At 46.7% G+C, this 19,366-nt stretch overlaps 1 protein-coding gene across 5 annotated transcripts in view; it reads left to right on the top strand.

The window, feature by feature from the left end:
• The window catches only part of ST3GAL6 (ST3 beta-galactoside alpha-2,3-sialyltransferase 6), a 773,060-nt gene extending 757,796 nt beyond the window's left edge, over positions 1-15,264 (top strand). For all 5 annotated transcript variants that reach the window (XM_069637206.1, XM_069637209.1, XM_069637205.1 and 2 more), the window contains one exon: positions 13,537-15,264. In XM_069637206.1, coding sequence (XP_069493307.1) covers positions 13,537-13,623 — 87 coding nt within the window. In that variant the 3' untranslated portion in view covers positions 13,624-15,264. The remainder of the gene's footprint in view (positions 1-13,536) is intronic.
• Positions 15,265-19,366: the final 4,102 nt, after the last annotated feature.

A 19,366-nucleotide genomic window follows, 5' to 3' on the forward strand; every position in this document is an offset into this window, starting at 1 on the left:
CATTTTTTCAGGTTTTGATTTAGCCTGTTCTATTCTCGCATTTAAATAGTTTGCTTTGGCTTTGAACACTTCTTCCTTGAAAGATCTGGCTGCAAGTTTATAGATTGCAGCCGTCTCATTAGATGGGTGTTTCCGCCAGCTGCGTTCTGCCTTAAGTGTTGCCCCTCTGGCATGCAGAACTTCTGCAGTAAACCACTATTTGAAGCTAACCACTTATGTTAAATTTTACTGATTTTTGTGGCACAAGAGAGTCAAAAGCTTGGTTTGTCGCTGTTCTAAAGGAGGATAAGAAAACATCAAGGGAAAGGTTGTCTTCCAAGGAAGGTAATAAAGGTAGTATTCAAGAATCAAAAGCCTCACTAGACACCTTTTTACAATTAAGAGTTAAAATAGAAGGTCTGACAACTTTTAGAGGTTTAGCAGGAAAAAGAGGGGAGAAAACCTCAAAGAACACGTGGGAATGATCCGACCATGTACATTCTTCCACAGATGTTACCAGTATCTTTTGGTTTTTGGATAAAATGCAATCCAAGATATTTCCCCCAATATGTGTTTGTGAAGAGACATGTTGATAAAAACCAACGGATTAAAAAGTTTTCAACACTGACAAAACCTCCTATGTGGAAAGTGGGGCTGGGTGGTAGGTTGGGTGTAGAGAGAGTGGGGGTAGGATGGGTTGGTGGGTTAGGGTAGAGGTGCTGATCATGGTATGGTTGGTGGGTGGTATGTAGAGATAAGGGGTTGGGGTTGGGTAAGGTAGGTGTGGGTAGAGGGTGTGTGTGGGAGAAGGAGTGGGGTCGGATGGTGGATGAGGGTTGAGATTGGCTGTAGAGAGTGGGGTTAAGGTAGGTGGGATAGAGTGGGGGTAGGGTAGGTGGGGGTTAGAGAGTGAGGATGAGGGTAGGGGTAGAGTGAGTCTGGGTAGGGTGGCTGGCTTTAGAGAGAGGATGTAGATAGGGCAGAGAGTGGGGGTAGGGTAGTTGAGTGGGGTTGGAGAGAGTGGGGGTAGAGTTGGGTTAGGGTGTACGGGTGGGGGTAGAGAGGGTGTGAGTGGGGTAGAGATGGGTTAGGATGGGTCAGGGGTACAGAGGGTAGGTGGGGGTAAGGAGAGTAGGGGTTGGGTGGGTGGGGTCAGAGTGAGGGTACGGTGGGTAGGCTGGTGTTTCGGAGTATGGAGAGTGTGGGTCACGTGGTGGGGCAGATTGGTGTCAGGTTGGTCGGGGCAGAGTGTGTATGTGTGTACAATGAGAGTAGGGGTAGGGTAGATGGGGGGGTAAGGTGGGTGTGGCTAGAGAGTGGGTCTTTGCTAGAGAGTGGGCCTGTGGTAGAGCGTGGAGGTAGGGTGGATGAGTGGGAGTTAGAGAGTGGCGGTAGTGTTGGTGATAGGGTAAAGATTGGGTGTGTTCGGGTGGGAGGGTGTAGCGAGTGGGGGTTGGGTGGGTTGGGGTAGAGAGAATAGGGGTTGGGTTGTGGGGATTGTGTTGGTGGGTGTTGAGTGGATGGTGGTATTTGATTGGGGGAAAACATGAAGAACAATGCAGCCTTGGGAGGACTTGTCAAAAGTGGCCCAAAATAGCCTAAACAACACCCAGTCAGAGCACGTAATAGTGGTGGGGTGGGTGATTGGAGTGGGAGTGGTGTAGGTGGGGGTAGAGAGAGTGAGTGTGGGGTGGATATAGAAAGGCTACCTCAGGAGGACGAAAAAAACAGACTTGCCATCAAACATAGCTCACAAATAACCCAATTGCCCCTGAAATAGCCCAATATGAAATCACTGCACATCTGAGAAATGGAAAGCCAGGCACCTTATTTGCTTCTTAGAAAGCTGCTGATTGGAGAAAATAGTTCTCATTGGGTAGTACTGCGGTGGAGCTTGGAAAAAGAGATTTTAGTTATTTGGCAGGTTTATGCTGTGGCAATGCTGGTTTCTATGCCAACCAGATATTCTCAGTTCAGAACCCCCATTTCCTCTCTTTTGTGTAACAATGTCAGCAAGTGCCACAACATTTCACCAAAACCAAAAACGTGTCGTCGTGCTTTGGGTCAAATATTGCATCTCCTTTTCACCACCATTAGTACTACAGGAAAAATACACACAGCTGGAAAAAGAGCATCATTATTCCTATATGCAAACACAGTGAAAAAATATAAGCCCACTAACTCTTGGATGTTGGTGATGTTGGATGCACCTGCAAAAGTATTTGCTCGTATTATACTAAAGGAGCTTAACATATGGATGGGCTATAACCATATATTACCACCGTAACAAATGCGGTCCAGAAAAGCTTCTGGTGCACTAGTCAACATACTAAGTTTAACATCAGTAGTGGAGAAAATAACACACACAATGGTCCACTTTATGTTGCTTATTTAGATTTAAGTGATGCATTTGATAAAGTGGATAGATATCTTCATTGGCGTAAATTGCAACTCTGGGATCTCGAGTGGATTATTGGCAATGATTATTGCCTTGCGTATGGACACTACAATGACGGTGCAAATAGTTGGGCAGGGACTGCTTAGCAACCCAATTTCTACTTTTACAGGTAAGAAGTAAGGGTGCGTTTTCGCCCGGACACTTTTCAACCAATATTTTTCCGGTATGACGAATGATAAATGTCGAAAGTGTATAACCCGCCTAGAATAATTCCACACAAAATACAGTGGCTGAGCTATGCTGACATTGTTATTTAAGATCTCCCCCTATTAAGGCTGCAAAATCAACTTAATGCTTTTTTGGACTATGCTGAAGCCCAATGGTTGGTTATCAACAACACAAACACTAAAGTCATGATATTATAAACATCAAATACAGAAAGCAGAAAGTATCGGTGGGATATCGACAAGCTTAGGTTAGAAATAATAGAAGCCTACAAATATCTTGGATGTTGATTGATAATAAACTGTCTTGGAAAGATCATCTGGACATGACAACTTGCATTATAAAACATGTGGTTGCTTTTGAGACCTTTAAGCGGAAACAATGGGTATACTCTTATACCTATAATTGAGTACTATAAACTTAATTGGTCCCCATCATGGTATATGGAGCGGAAATGTGGGGCTATTGCCAGATAAAGCTAGGCATATTGAATAATTACTGTCAAATGATTGTTAGGCCAACTTTGATAGCAGAGACATTGTGCAAGGGAGACTGGATGTGAAGGACGCGTACTTACACGTCCCGATCTGGCAGCCCCATCATTCCTTTCTACGATTCAGGATCATGGGCTACCATTTCCAATACAAGATGCTTCCTTTCGGCCTCAACTCGGCCTCCAGGGTCTTTACCAGGCTGATGAACACAGTGGCGACCCTCCTCAGGTCGCAGGGCCACCACATCTACTTTTACCTCGTCAACCTCTCCGGAAGCAGTGCACCATACTTCCCACGCTCTCATGAACACACTGCACGAGCTGGGTTTTTCACTCAACCTCAAGAAGTCGCAGCTGCAACCCACACAGGAACTGACCTTCTTGGGTCTCATTTGGGACACTGGCTCAGAGTTTTTTTCACCTGGAGGACAAGATCACGGCCCTCAAGAGGGCCACCGCGCACTTCCTCAGCAGAGAAGTGACCTCGGCCTGGTGATACCAACACCTACTGGGTCTCATAGCAGCAGTCCTCTTGACCGTCCCCCACACGAGACTCAGGATAAGGAGGCTATAGCTGCACTTGGCAGCCTCTTGGAACCAAGAGCGAGGCTCTCAGTCAGAGATGAACGTTCCTCTTTCACTTCACCCGGACCTCACATGGTGGTCCAGGGACGACAACCTGCGGCTGGGCAAGCTTTTTGGCAACCTAACCCACAGGTCACCATCACCACATACTCCTATCTTGAGGCTTGGGGGGGCCACCCTGGACAACCACTGCGTCCACGGCACCTGAACCCAGCAGGAGCAGGAATACCACATCAATTGGCTGGAACCGAATGCAATCTGGCTGCCTCTCGGGCCTTCCTTCCGGTTATTGTGGGCAAGGTCATCCTCATTCAGACAGACAACTCAACCAGCATGTTCTATGTCAACAAGCAGGGATGTACCAGATCCCCCCTGATGTGCAGGCTTGCAGTAAGCATGTGGGAATGGGCCCTGGAGAACAACATCTACCTCGCGGCTGTCCACCTGCCGGGGAATCCAACCTGGAGGCAGACTGGCTCAGCAGACTGGGTGCGGACAACTACGAGTGGCAGTTGAACGACCTAGTGCTGCAGTAAATCTTCTGCAAATGGGCACACTCCCAGGTGGACCTCTTTGCCTCCCAGGACAACAGGAAGTGCCAGCTGTTCGTATCCTGACAAGGTCAGGGCTCCCTGGGTGACGCATTCCAGATTCAGTGGGACGTAATGACAGCATACGCCTTCCCAACCACACCACTGATGCATAGGGTGATATGCAAGATCAAGGAATTGTACCACCTAAGCGTCTTCTCACAGCATCGTAGTGGCCGACCAGGCCATGGTTCTCGGATCTGTTCAGCCTCTCGGAGAGGCCGCCCATTCACCTCCCGACAGGTCCAGCACATCTTCTGGCGCAGCAGGGGGGCAGTATCATCTACCCGCTCCACAGAATCTAGCCCTCATAGCATTTCCTGAACAGGTCACGCTAGGTCACCTCAGCCTTTCCCAGGCTAACCTAGAAATCATTCAGAATGCCAGGAGCAAGTCTACCAGGGCCCTCTATAAGAGCAAGTGGATCAGGTTCTGCCACTGGGCAGACTCCAAGGGTATCAATCCCCTTGCATGTACCTTGGATGACGTGCTCTCCTTCTCGGCGCACCTCGCCCATTCAGGCGTACAGGTGGACATTTGCCACACTTACTTGGCAGCCATCGGGGCGTACAGAAACTCAGAAGAGGAGATTTTTTTCCTCTTCCAACCCGATAGTCAGGAAACATTTGACAGGACTCGCAAGTCTCTACCCGCCCATCAAGAGGCCACACCCCGTGTGGGACCTCAACATAGTTCTGGGTGCCCTGGCGCACAAACCATGTGAACCAATGGCGTCCGCGGGCATCAGGCTGGTCACCATTAAGACGGCCTTGATAGTCTGCCTCACCTCGGCTCGCAGAATCTGTGAAATCCAGGCGTTGGTCGCCTCAGAGCCATATACTACGTTTCACAGGGATGAGTAGTCCTGCGGGGACACACAGTATTCTTGCCCAAGGTGCCTTCCGCATTCCATCTGAACCAAGAAATGGTGCTACCTACGTTTTTTGCTGAGCCCAAAGACGAGGCACAGAGATTTCTGCACTGCCTTGATGTCAGGCGTGCCCTGAAATTCTACTTGGACAGGACCAAGGGCTTCCGCAAGTCGGACACGCTTTTTTTCACCTTTGGCCGGGGTGTCTGGCCTCCAAGGCCTCCATAGCCCGTTGGATGGTCTCGGCCATCAAAGAAGCTCACGAGGGACAGCACAAGCCACTGCCAGCCAACATACATGCCCAGCTGGTCAGAGCCAAGGCAATGGCCATCCCTTTTCAGCGGCATGTCCCCTGGCAAGTCATAAGCAGGGCGGCCACATGGGCCTCCCCTTCGGCTTTCTGCAAGCACTACTGTTTGGATGCCGGTTCTAGATCAGATGCTATTTTCGGTCAAGCAGTTCTTAGAAACCTGTTTGCTTAAGGAGGGTCTCCTCTCCACCCTGGGGCTACACTCAGTACGCCCATGCAGTATTGAGTAAAGGGGACGGGACGTAAGAGTAATTATAAGTTACTCACGTAGTGACTAACATACTCTTAGTCCTTAGTCCCCTTTCCTCCATACTCCCACCAACCTCCCCCCTAATAAAACGGGTGTCATTAGGCACTGTTAATCTATTATCGACGCATTTATGGGGACTGAGGTGTGGCGCCTGAGGGCAGAGTCGGGGGGCAGCACATGCTCCCAGGGCCGCACCCCCGCAAGCCTCTAAATTGAAAGGGGATGAAGGTTTTTTCTGGTGAAAAAGGTTCTGCCTCCTTTCCCTTGGAGGGGACGCCCATGCAATATGGAGGAAAAGGGACTAAGTTAGTCACTAATTTTTTTCGACGTCTACTTGACAACCAACGTTTGCAGTGACAGTACTAGCTCCGTAGACTGTTCCCACTACAGTAATCTTCAACGAAGTTTAATCTGTGCAGTTGGGTTTAGCTCATGATGGAATCCACGAGGAAGAGCCTGTTCAAGGCCTGTGCCCGCTGTGGACTGAAGAATGTCTGTGGATGATCACCACAACGACTGCATCTACTGCCTTCATCCTCACCATTTCATCCAGCACTGCGAAATCTGTCAGTTATTCTCCAACAAGACGCTGATGGATCATCACCATCTTGGGAGGATAGCTCAAGGGCAACATGCTCCCCTTTGAAACAAGACGATGCAGAGCAACACACATTTCGATCCCCGAGTCCGCGCTTAGAAACCTCTAGTTATTAAGCACGTTGTAAATAACCAATTACAATTACCGTCGCCTCATCACGTGGCTCGAGGATGCCGGCAGGGCCTCTGACGCTGCTTCAGTACGGAGTCATGCCTCATTAGGGTGGGGCAGGACAGCCAAGCGAACCACCTCTAGTAAGAGGTCTAAGTCGCATGAAGTCCTGGCCACCAGCAAGAAGAGGCATAAAGTCACCTCTGGCGACGAGCCCAGATCCTTGCACAATGACCGGACTTCACCAAAGGTCAGTGCCCAAGGGGTGTTGGCAGGGGAGGAAAGCGAAGCCCCTTTCCATCACCCTAGGGAGACGTCATCTTCTAAGTCCACGTCGAATTTTATTGCCACTCTTCGCCTTCCCTGTCGAAAACTGGCTCATCATTTAAATCAGCGACGTGGCTGTCATTATCGACGACCAAGCCTCCCTCCAGGTTCTCTACCCCAATGACATTGACGCCGTCCAGCAGCACGACCATCAAAGAAGCTGCCAACGGCCACAACTACCTCATCATCGACCACTGTGTCATCAGCAAAAATGTCAACGGCCACGAAGATCTTGTCCACGGCGTCTATGTCCACGGCTGTGATACCCTCGTCGATGACACAATCAATGACCAAAATTGGTTCCTTCAATGCCATTGTTGCCACTGCCATTGTCACTGTCATCTCAGACACCCACACATTTTCTGCATCGACAGCCCATGCACGGTGATCCCCTAACCTTGGGGTGGCCTTGCTGCCAGGAGGTATTGCTGCGTCGGAGCAGAGTCTCTCCCCATCAGAGGATGTGGAGGAAGCGGAGGAGGAGGCCATCATGTCACTGCCGCCGTCGCCAGCAGGCAGGACATTGCTGCCCAGAAGTTCACCACAGGGTGAGGCAAGCCTGATCAGGCTACCACCTTTATCCCCTCTGCATTCAGCTCAAGCCATCAGTCTAGAAGAGCCATAGCTGCCTCCACAAAGAGACATGTCACTGGACATGTTATCTACTTTAACCACTCTGGTGGGAATCTTACAACAACGGCTGCCTGCACCAGCCCTGGTTGTGGAGCCTATTACGCGACCTCGCACAGATTCCCGGGCCTTTCAGGGGAATGGATGACATCCTGTGTCCCCCCAGAAGGGGTAAGCATCATTCAGTGCTGCAGAGGCTGTCGGATACTGAGACAGACACAGACCCTGATGACGTGGTCTCCACACACTCGACCCAAACTGATGAATCTGATGATTTCATCACAACTGATGGGGAACAGGATGACATTCCAATCAGGGACTCACTGCCCACGCACTCATGTCCAGGGCAGCCACCATGTTCGGCCTTGAGTCAGAGGAGCAGTGAGAGTGTGCTGTACCAGCTCAGAGAGCACTGCAGGAAATCTGTCTTGTCTTTCCTGCTGTTGGAAGACATCTGGGAGGATGGCCTGATCACCTTAGCGCATCACGCGACTACCCCGGCTAAGAAAGACCGGTTCGAAAATAAGTACAGAGCCCCAGAGAGCGCTGCCGCCTGCCTCCGCACTCAACCCACACCAGACTCCGTGGCTAACCCATAGTCATCCTGCTCTATGCCCCCAGACAAGGAAGGCAAATGCCTTAATGCTTTTGGTAAGAAGATCATTACCACAGCAGCCACTACTATCAGGGGGGCTAATGCAATGGCCATACTCGCACATTACAATCGCGAGCTGTGGTACCAGTTGGGTCCCCTGCTAGAATTCCTGCTGGATGACAAGAAGATGGAGGCCTTTACATCTTCCAGTAATCAAGTATTGTGCCGACTCCCTCTCCCCTCTCCTTACGGCTTTCATTAATTCTTCCTTCAAAATGGGCATCGTTCCTGCAAGTCTTAAAGAAGCATGGGTACGCCCCCTCCGAGAGAAAAAAACACTCTAGACCCTGCCCAATAATTACCGGCCCATAACCACTGCGTCCCATTCCTCCTCAAAATTTGGGATAAAGCGGCCCACAGCCAGATTCAACACTTTTTAGAAGCTAATTCTATCCTAGGGAAAAGACAATCTGGCCTCCGCAAAGGGCATGGTACAGAAACTGCCCTGGTAGACTTAAAAAACCAAATCACACAAATCATGGACAAAGGCAAGCCAGCACTTCACCTTACTCCTGGACCTCTCGGCTGCTTTCGATCTTGTAGATCATAAGACACTCACTTCACACCTCACCCACTCAGCCAAATTCTTCAAAGAAGCAGCCTCATGGATTACCTCCTTCCTTGAAGGCAGAGCGATGAAGGTATTCTCTAATATAGCCATTGTGTTCCCCACCAGCATCCACTGCGGAGTTCCTCAGGTCTCATGCAGTGGGATGACCGAATTGTTCTGACATTGGTTTACAAACAGCATTCACTGGTTGTCAGTGAGAGAACATCTGGTGCAGGGCACCCCTTCAGGTTCCCGGACTATCAGGCCACCGCCATGAGAGATGCTTCGCTGGAGGGCTGGGGCGCCCACTGTCAAGATGAACCCACCAGGGACCTTTGGTCGGAGGAGGAAAAAGAGCGAGCTCATCAACCTGCTGGAGCTAAGAGCAATTTTTTGGGCCCTGAACTCCTTTCTTCCCCTCCTGAGGGGAAAGCTGGTTCAGATTTACACCGACAACACAACCGATGTTTTATGTCCACAAGCAAGGAGAAGCAAGCTCCCCACAGCTTTCCAATGAGGCCCAAGCCCTGTGGCACTGGGCTCTACAGCACGACATGTTTCTCACTCCCCTTCATCTACCGGGGATTCAGAACAATCTGGCGAACCCCCTCAGCAGGGAGTTGCGCTCTTGCCATGAGTGGGAACTGCACAACAACCAGCTTTACTTGCTGTTGCAAACGTGGGGCACTCCAGAGATTGACCTCTTTGCCACCCACGACAACAGTCACTGCAAGACCTTTGCCAGCCGCTTCCCCCATCCGGATTGCTTGGTGGACGCCTTTACATTTCCATGGGAAGGGAAGTGTCTGTATGCATTTCCCACAATTCCTCTGGCGCCTCGAGTCCCACACAATCAGACTGTATCGTTGCAACAGACTGTATTGTTGCAACTGATATTAGTGGCCCCTTCATGGCAGCGACAGTTTTGGTACTCCGACCTCCTTGCCCTCTTGTCAGCAACACTGATCAAGCTGCACCCACACCAGTCGCTCCTGTCCAGGAATCAGGAAGCAGTACTACACCATAACCCTGCCTCTCTCAATCTGACGGCCTGGCTCCTGTGTTCTTAGAGTTTGGGGCTCTGTCACTTCCGCAAGATTGCCAGGTGATCCTTGCCAGGGCTAGAGCTCTGTCCACCTCTGTCCACCTTGAAATGCTACAAGAGTAAGTGGAAGCATTTTCAAGTATGGTGCCGAAACCAGCAGCTGCAACCTCAGACCATCGGCCGGAGGATCTGTTGACCTATCTGTTGTCACAGACTCAATCTGTTTTAACGCATTGTTCCATTAAGGTGCACCTAGTTGCGATCTCCAGGTGCTACTGCGTTGAAGGGGTGCCATCCCTGTGGTCTCACCAGCTAGTGAAGGAGTTTTTGCGTGGGCTGTTCCAGTCTTTTCCACCTGTCATCGCCCAGCACGAGCATGGGAGCTCAATGTGCTGCTCACAAGACTTATGAACCCGCCTTTTGAGCACCAAGCATCTATTAAATATCTTTCCTGTACATTCTTCATGGCCATAACTTCAGCTAGGCGAGTGGGTGAAATCCAGGCGTTTTCTGCAAAACAACCCTATTTGATGTTTCACAAGGACAAAGCTGTTCTATGTACTAACCCGACCTTTGTGCCACAGGTGCCATCTGCTTGCCATCTAAATTGGAAGGTCGGTTTTGCCTGTATTCTTTGGCACACCCACGTCTCCAGTGGGGCAAACACTGCACACGCTGGATGTGGTGCACGCCCTCAAATACTATGTGGCGCGTACGAAGTTATTCTGTACAACAGATGAACTGGTTGTTTCATTTGGATCATCTGGGCCCAGGAAGGCTCCCTCAAATGCCTCTATCGCAAGATAAATTGCTGCCTGCATCTCATTCTGCCATCAGCAAGCCGGAATGCCACTTCCTGGTAGGCCCCGAGCTCACTCTACCAGAGCAGTGGTGGCAACCACTGCTTTTCTCTCCGGAATTACGCTGCCTGACGTCTGCCGTGCAGCCACCTCGAGGCCAGTGCATACAATCACCAGGTTCTACTGTGTCAACAGATTCCGCAGAAGAGTCTGTAGTCGGCCAGTCTGTTTTGTGGAACCTTTTTGCATAAGGTGGCTAAGTCTCCAGTGGTAAGTTATGCTGAGGGCTTGCCTCTGCCCATGGTTATTGTTGTAATACTGCTTTGTAATCTACTCGCAGCATTTGAATCTATGAAAGATCCAATGTTGGAGAAGCAATACGTTACTTACCTGTAACTCTGGTACTCCAGCATTGGTATCTTTGATAGATTTGCATGCAACCCTTCCACCTACCCCGCATGGCTAGTCTTTTGGCTCTTACTGCTACTTACGTGCACTGCCAAAATTGAAGATGGCCGGCATGGGAGGAGTTGAGGGAGGTGTTCCTATTGGCTGTGAGCAGTATGACCCAAAATGACTAAGATAGAGCACAACATTGAGTGAAAGTTTTAAGTATAAACTGCTCCATGTTATTGAGGATTCCCAGCCACACGACAGGGAATATTCACAGCATGTGAATTTATGAAAGATACCCATGCTGGAGAACCAGAGTTACAGGTAAGTAACTTATTCCTTATCCCTTTCTGGAATGTGATTAATTATTTGCTGACTAAATAAGAAATATGCTGCAAATGGATATTATTTATTGATGTATTTTTTTAATCATGTTCTGGTCTTGTATGATTTTATTGTGACGGTTTGTATGAATTAAAAGCAATATAATTATGGCTGTTGTATACTAATCAAACACATTCAGCTGTGTGTGTGTGTGTGTGAACGTATGTTAAAGCAGCACCAGTGCATATATGCAAAGTAGAATGTTGTTTCCAAGAAATCCCAAGGGCTAGACTTCCTTTCTGTGAAATGCATATTGATTTTCAGTGTTCTTTGCAAAAATAAGAAATAGTTATATTCTGTTGGGCGCTGCTTAAGATCACTCTACCAAAGTTCTCTCCTACAATATTAAATGTACAGCATCTTTCTCCCTCTTGGCCACGAAACTCTGGAATTCTCTTCCTCCTGATATCCCTTCTTCCTGCCTCCACATTTTTCTCTCTTGCCTCAAGGCTCCTCTTTCAATTCTATTCTCCTCTTCCTAAACTATTGTCTTTCTACATGACCACTTAATTGTACCGTTCTGTTACTATGTAAAGTGCCTTAGCTAAGGTGCTCTATAAATGCTAATAAATACAAATACAATGAGATTCTTTTTAAAAATCCAAAAAGGAAAAAGACCTACCTAAAATGAATGTTGCTGTTTGAGTGATGGAGTATTTTACACACACCTAAACCTTCCTTTCCGTTTCTCTCTCCCTATAAATGTTATTTGCCCAAAAAGCCCTACCTAGAAAAGAAAGATAAATGCCTGCAAATAGCAAGAGACACCAGACCCACACCACCCTCTTCCCTCTCTGAAATATTCTTAGTGACTGATGAAGAGCTATATCAGTTTCCCTATATATAGCTAGGTGAATTCGCTTGCCTGAAATGATTTAGCCAAATCTCTTAAAAGTTGGGTAAGGTTGGCGGGTTCCAAGTATGGTAAAATGTGTTTGATTTGGGATTCAGACAAATAATTCGGCCCAGCCTTACTTCTCGCCTGCCTGGTTGTTACTGATGAAAATGTACACATTTAGAGCTTAACTTGCATATTTTAATCCGGTCCTCATATTTGTTGCACAACATGCAAGCCTACTGAATCATTTTTATTTATCATGTTAGTTCCATATTATCTCTCAGGATCTGCATCAACTCCCTCACAGCCAATGAACAACCACTAGACTTGTATAGCTAACTTGTTTGGCTATTCTGAGTTTTCAGCCCAAACTGAGATTGAGAGAGCATCCTGTTAATTCTTGGTAAATTGGTCCTCACAAAATGTCACTGGCACAGAACCAGTGATGGGATAAAGAATTGACATTACAATCCCACAAACATCTTGTCCCCGAAAGCAGCAGCTTTGGGGGATTCTGTTTCCGTCCAACCACATGCAACATCTCAAACTAGCAGTTGGAAAAGGTGTACAAGGGCACAGGAGGTGCAGCGCAGGGTTCTGATGGACAACCGATCTGCACTGAACATGTGCGCCCCCAAACTTTGTGCTCAACTTGTTGTTGCCAAAGATTATAATTTTTTTTTTTTGGTTTATTGCAAACCTTTAATTTACAATTCACAAATTAAACCTATCCTTTAAAAAAAAAAGTGAGAAAATAATATCCTGGGGCAAGAAAACGAATGATGATCAGCACAAAAATAAGATCATTAAAACGAAATATGAACGAAGTATGAAAGGGAAAGGCAGGAGAACACCGCCTACAACTATCAGGTCCAGCATTCCCAAGTGTTCCACACTGTTATTCACACAAATCCAACAAAATTCCTATCTTTCTACGAATCACTCCAATCCTTCCCCCGTTATCGCACATACACCCAACCTAAAAAAAAAGCAGGCCAAATATCCTACACCCTCCCTTTGTATTAAACCGGACAACAAAATGTATTGTCCTTTGTCCTGTTCCTGATCATCATTCTTATCTTCCTTCAAGTCCTCAAGAAATTTTACCAAAGCAAATGCCAAGGGTAGGTGGGTTCCCTGCAGGAGTCTCTGCCACCATTCTTCCCTAGACAATGAAGGCACCAGTGCTATTTTGCCCCCCAAAAAATTGGGTGTGTCTAGCAGTCATGCCTGTACATGAAGTTAACAGATGTTTGAAAGACTCCAAGTCTATGAACTCCAAGCAAGGAAATACATGTTATTTGAAACCTAATACATTCAAGAAAGTGATTGTGTAACTGTTGTAGTACATCAAGTCCTTTGTGATCTTCTTGAATGTGTCTGGCAATGTATTGCTTTCGGAGGCACTACATTCATTACATATCTAAGGCTTTGGACTGTTTTTGCAGCTTGTATTTTGTATGCTTTGCTAAGCTGTTCTAACATTCTTCCTTTCTCTCACTAGACGGAATATCATAATATCACTGCGGAACAAATGCTTCTGAAGGGCTTTATAGAAAAAAATACAATTGTGAACTTGACACCAGACTGACCTAGGAGTTCGCCGGCATGGTGTGCTAACATTTGACATTTTAAATTTTTTTTATAAATGAGTTTTTCTAAGTGCAATACCCGACTACCGAAGACCCAGGACGAACATGAATGCATCTGTTGAGGTGTATTAGTCTGCCGCCACCTTCTTGTAGTCTATGTAATGTGACCACTTCAAAGAGACCACAAAACACTGAAATAAGTGCTTGGCATCCCTGCAGATTTTGCGCTTCTCATGTTAAATTGCTGATGGCTGCGTAAACTCCCTGAGAAACTGAAAGTACATTCGAAAGACTTGTATTGGAAGTTCAAAAAAATCATCACCTCTCATCGGCATTCTTCCACTCCACGCATGGCATCTTCTAACCACATGCTGTCATTGATACGCCATATGAAATTGTTGGACTTAATAGCCTTCTATTTTTATAGTTGACATAAGTTCATGAACAGAATGTACTTCAAGGTGACTTAGCTTATTGAAAAAAATATGCATTGCTTTTTTACAAGGCCGCTGTATATGCTATGGTAATGTTTGCCAATCCATGTGTCTTGCTTTAATCAAAACACAAGCATTGCTTTGCAAGAAGGCAAAGCACTGCAACAAAACTCTGAAGTGTGAAGGAGGAATCCATGACTGCTGAATGCCAGCCGGTACCTCTTTGACCACTCTGGCCTTCTTCCTTTTACATTCCAAGCCGTGCCTTTTGTGTGTAAATTTACACTGTGTTGGTCTGAGCATATGCATCCTGCGGAGTGGAAGATTTTCAGGGGAACTTGGCATTCGTCTTCTCAAACGGGGTGAAGAATTGTTCCATTCATCGAAATGGAATGGACCTGCGTCATCGCTTTGATTATCTGTGGTAAATACCAGCAGAACAATGTTTGTAAGCATCGAAACATTGGGTAAAACTCGTTATGCGTTGAAAAAGACAGTATTATATTTTATTGCAAACGGTGGGAGTGTTCTGAGTAGTTTAGTCAGTACCGTAGCACCGTATTTATTTTATGTTGAAAAACTTACAACATTATCAAAGATAATGTTGGTTTGATTGAGGCTGCTCTCCTGTGACGTTGAAGAATCTGGACAAATCTCGTGCCTTACATTGTGCATTTCTGTTTTCATTCTGAGTATTGTGATGAAGTCGTAATCCCGACATGTACTACAATGTTCAAGTTTACTGAATCTTCCCCCTGACACGGTGGAGCCCAGGGTATTCTTTGAAATAGTCTCCATGTACAGTAAAGCACACTGTGGATTATGTAGCTGTGTGAATGCATGTGCATTGCTCTTTCAGGTTGAGAATTGTTGCTGCAATTTCAAGTGTCTTAAAATGATGATTCGCCATAAAAAGGCAAAAAACTTTTATGTTTGTATACTCTATACCTTGCTTTGTTACGTGGCTTCTACAGACCGGCTTAGTTCTTTGAATTTATTTAGTTGCTAGAACACATTTATAAAGGTATGGATCTGAGAGCATAAAGGGCATAACTTTTAATTAATGAAGAAACACTGTGTTCAATATTAGTTATTTATGATTGTGTTGCTAAATAAATAATCAATCATTGAATGCCTGATGCGGTTGCATTTTAGCTATTTTTTCACTATGTTGTCCTGTAAAGAGAAATTAAAAAGTAAAATGCATGTTTTTCTAATATTGGTCTATATCTTGTTTGCATTTTGCTTTTTATACACATTGTGAAAACAAAGGACACGTGAAGTCTATGAAGACATATTTATAGCACATGATTTTTAAAGTTGGATAAATGGCTACAGTTTTGGAGTAGGGACGTGCTGATCTGAAGACCTGTAAAGATGGAACAAAATTCAGAGTTTTGATATTTGTATAACGGCATTGCCGACTCATTCGCAAACCTTTATCAGTAACCAATTACTGTAATTTGGTTACCAGTCTGACCATTGTTCGGGTGCTACGAGCTCATTCTAAATCAGTCCTCACCCATCATTTATCAGCATGTCCGATGGTGCCATTCCTCTAGCCCATAACATCAGTCACACACTTCCATGTCATAGGCTTGTTTCCTCAACATGGCCAAGAACATAACCATCATCCTGATTACCATTTGCCTTCCTGCCACCTGGGGACACAAGGTGCCCCCTACACAATTCTTTAACTTCTCCCTCTTACCAGCTTCTCCCACTCCACCCTTGTGCTTGACACCTCCCCACAAGTGACTCACTAGTCTCTTTAACTACGCCCAGTCCAACCCCATCTACCCTTCTCACATCATCCTCATTCTCTTCCCCCTGCTGAACTTACTCTGGGATTCTGGATGTAATTGCACATAGTAAGATGTTGTTGAGACAATACTGTTCCCAAGGCTAAAGTTGAGGCATCTGCTTTCATGAAAAATGATTGATCTATGTTCAAGTGCCCAAAAAAGAGCTTGTCCTGAACTGATACATAAGGTTAAAAGTGCTATCTGCCTTTGCTGTCCATTCAAAATGCATTCCCTTCTTCAGTAATCTCATGATTGATGTGACTGTGTGGAAAATCGTGAAGAAACCGATAGTACAAATTAGAAAAGTCAAAGGAAGCTCTGCATATCTTTCACACATGTGGCAGGTGACCAATCTTGTACTGCTTGAACCTTACGTGCATTAATCTTCAAACTCTTTGGGGCGGTCAGGAAACCTAAAAACTCCACATCCTCCATATGTAATTGGCTTTTTTCAAGTTTGGAGAATTGATGGTTCTCTGGAGGTCTCTTCAAACCCCATTTGACATGTTCCTCATGTTGCTTTGCATCTCATGAAAAAATCAATATATCTTTGATAAAGACTACCACAAAAAGTCTACAAATTCCCTAAGCACTTCATTGATGAAAAATTGAAAGGTTGAGGGAGCGTTACGCAAGCCAAATGGCATAACCAAATATTCAATTAGCCAAATCTTATTAGAAGAGCGGTCTTCCATTCATCCCATTCTTGGATCTGCATCAGATGATAGGCTGCAGGTAAATCTAGCTTTGTAAATATAGTCGCCGCCTGGATCCGGTGCAACATAACTGATATTAACAGAAGGGGATAACGATTCTTCACTGGTACCCTGTTCAGTGCTCTGTAGACTATACAAGTGCATAGGCATTCAGTCTTTCTTGGGTACAAAAAACAATGGTGATGCTTCTGGGGCTAGAGAGTGTCTAATAAAGCCCTGTGCTAAATGCGCTTCCAAATATTTCTTTTCATTCCCATTTCCTTTGCTCATTTACGTCCCATGGAAATGCCCAAGACATTACAAATTCCCAATGCAAATTGACCTCATGGCCCCAGATTCAAACGCTCCATCTTAATTTTCCACCCCAAAACAAGGATGCATTCCATGAAATGTGATGGAGAATTGCCTGAAGAATGTTTGAAACTAATTCTATATTCCCTGCAGGTGATGAAAATGTTCTAGGTGTACGCAAACAATTACTGAAGAGTCCACTTGCTCCTCAGACTTACATTTCTTTCGTCTTCTATCTCCTCCTTAGTTAATAGACATCATGCTTGTGCCTCTGCTCCTGGAGGTATTGTATCCTGCCCTATTAACTGCCCCTGATCTCTGACCATAGCCAGGGTCTGACCTCTGTAATTCCCTTTTTTTGTTCCAAGTAGCATGAATCCATACTGCTTGCATTCCACTTGTCCCTCTCCACAATGTTCTGAAATTTGCACCCATACCCTCTTAAATCTCTTAAGTTCATTAACCACATCTATTCACTGCTACCATGCGGGCTGACTCCATCTCGTGCTATTCTTGCACTTTCCGATGTATAGGCCTTCTCACCATTATCGTCCCCCGCTCACTCAGGGTTATGTGGTTGTATCTGCATAGACCCTTGATGCGGCGTGCAGCCACATGGAAGACACTTCTCAGCGGCACAAGGGAGGATGACAGGAGGCCTTTGAGGAGTGCATTGCCCCCATCCAGGTGCGATGGGACCAGTGTTTGAGCAGTGGATCTAAAGCTGTCCGTCAGGAGGAAGGGCTTGACTTTCCGCAGAAGGGAGAACTGATACCAAGCGGTCTGAGCTTTTTTTTAGTGTGTGTCTTGAAGAAGAGGTGTTTGTCGAAGTGGGACCTGAGGGACTTGACAAAGGAGGTGAGCTTGGTGTGAAGCCCTCAGAGTTCATGGTTGATTGGCAGGTCTGTACGTCTAAGTGTTTGGTGTTGGTGAGGAGTAAGAATTCTGTATTGGAGGGGTTGAGCTTCAAGTATGCACTGGACATCCAAGACTGGATCATCTAGAGGCAGGTTTGGAGCCTATGGATGTCCTTGATGGAGTCAATCTACACTCTGCTTGCTTCAGGAACACCACTTCGTCCATGTTTTTCATTTGGACCACACCAAATCCCATGAAGTGCTCGCGATTCAAATCTTGCATCGGCTTCATACATCAGAGGTTGGTGTGCCATGCCAGTCAATGATATAAGTCATTTAGAATGTGCCTGTACACAAGTGTTTCTAGGCGCGACAAGACAAGGAAGGGTATACAGAGGGAGGACAAAAGAAACAATCTTACTAGGCCTTGTGTCATTCAGATAGGAGGAGGGACGACAAGTGCCAAGGATGTGGGGGGAGAGTGCAGTGGTAAAAACGCAGTATGTGCTGCCAGGCTGGTGGTACAAGAAAGTGCAGGGAGGCAGGGGACTGTAGGGTTGCAGATACAGTCCCTAAGTGTGTGGAAGGCCCGAAAGCAGTGCAAGGGGCAACTGGTAGTGCAGGAGGCTGGTGCCCGTTAGGTTTAGTGAGTGGCCATGTAACCAGTTAGAGCAGCGGACAGGAGCATCAGCAGGGGAGAGAGAAACCTGAAGCGAAGAAGGTCTTGAGTTGCTTCCGGAACCTTAGGTGGTCCTGCTCAAATTTGAGAGGGGCAGGGAGGCTGTTCCAGAGGGAGGCCCCAGCCAAGGACAGAGATCTACCCCCCACTCTCTGCCTAGAGAAGCATCTGACCCTCATTTGAAGGTGGATGTGCAGACGGCTCATCAAGGAAGATGCTTAGGAAGAATAAGTTGGATGTAGTGTGGTCCCGAACCCCAGAAAGCCTTGTGGGTGATGCAGAGGGTCTTGAACTTGATATTTGCAACCACTGGGAGCCAATGGAGAGATTTCAGTGCTGGAGAGATACGATCCCTGGGCTTGAGGCAAAGGATAAGTCTTGCAGTCCTGTTCTGGATTAGTTGCGAAGGACGAAGAGTAGAGGTGGGCAGGTTTAGAAAGGGGCTGTTGCAGTAATCTAGCCTAGAGAGAACTAGGCATCTGGAGACAGTGAGCTTCCGGGGGAAAGTGAGAAAAGGAAGAATACCTCTGAGGAGGTGCATCTGGTAGTTTGACGACTTATAGATGTCAGAGACGTGATGCAAGGAGGAGAAGAGAGTGTAGTCTAAAATGCCCCCAAGGTTCTTCGCCTCACAGGAAGGTGCGGGTAGAGGGCCTAGGGTGGGCAGCCAGAGAGAAAGCAGGAGCAGTGGTCCCAATGAGAAGGATCTGCTTACTGGCATTAAGGCAGAGATAATTGGAGGCACACCATTCCTGAATCGCGTATAGACAGTCCTGTATGAGCGAGAGAGCAGAGGCTGAGGGGAGCCTGAAGAAGAGCTCCATGCCATCTGCATAATACTGAAAGTTAGAGCAGAAGGTAGAGATGAGGTGGGCCAGGGGTGCCAAGTAATGGTTGAAGAGCCAGGGTGAGAGGTTAGAACCCTGGGAAATACCACGTGTAAAGAGAGAGGTGGTAGAG

The sequence above is a fragment of the Ambystoma mexicanum genome, chromosome 7p (genome assembly GCF_040938575.1).
Source record: "Ambystoma mexicanum isolate Mex_15411 chromosome 7p, UKY_AmexF1_1, whole genome shotgun sequence".
In the NCBI taxonomy this organism is placed as follows: Eukaryota; Metazoa; Chordata; class Amphibia; order Caudata; family Ambystomatidae; genus Ambystoma; species Ambystoma mexicanum.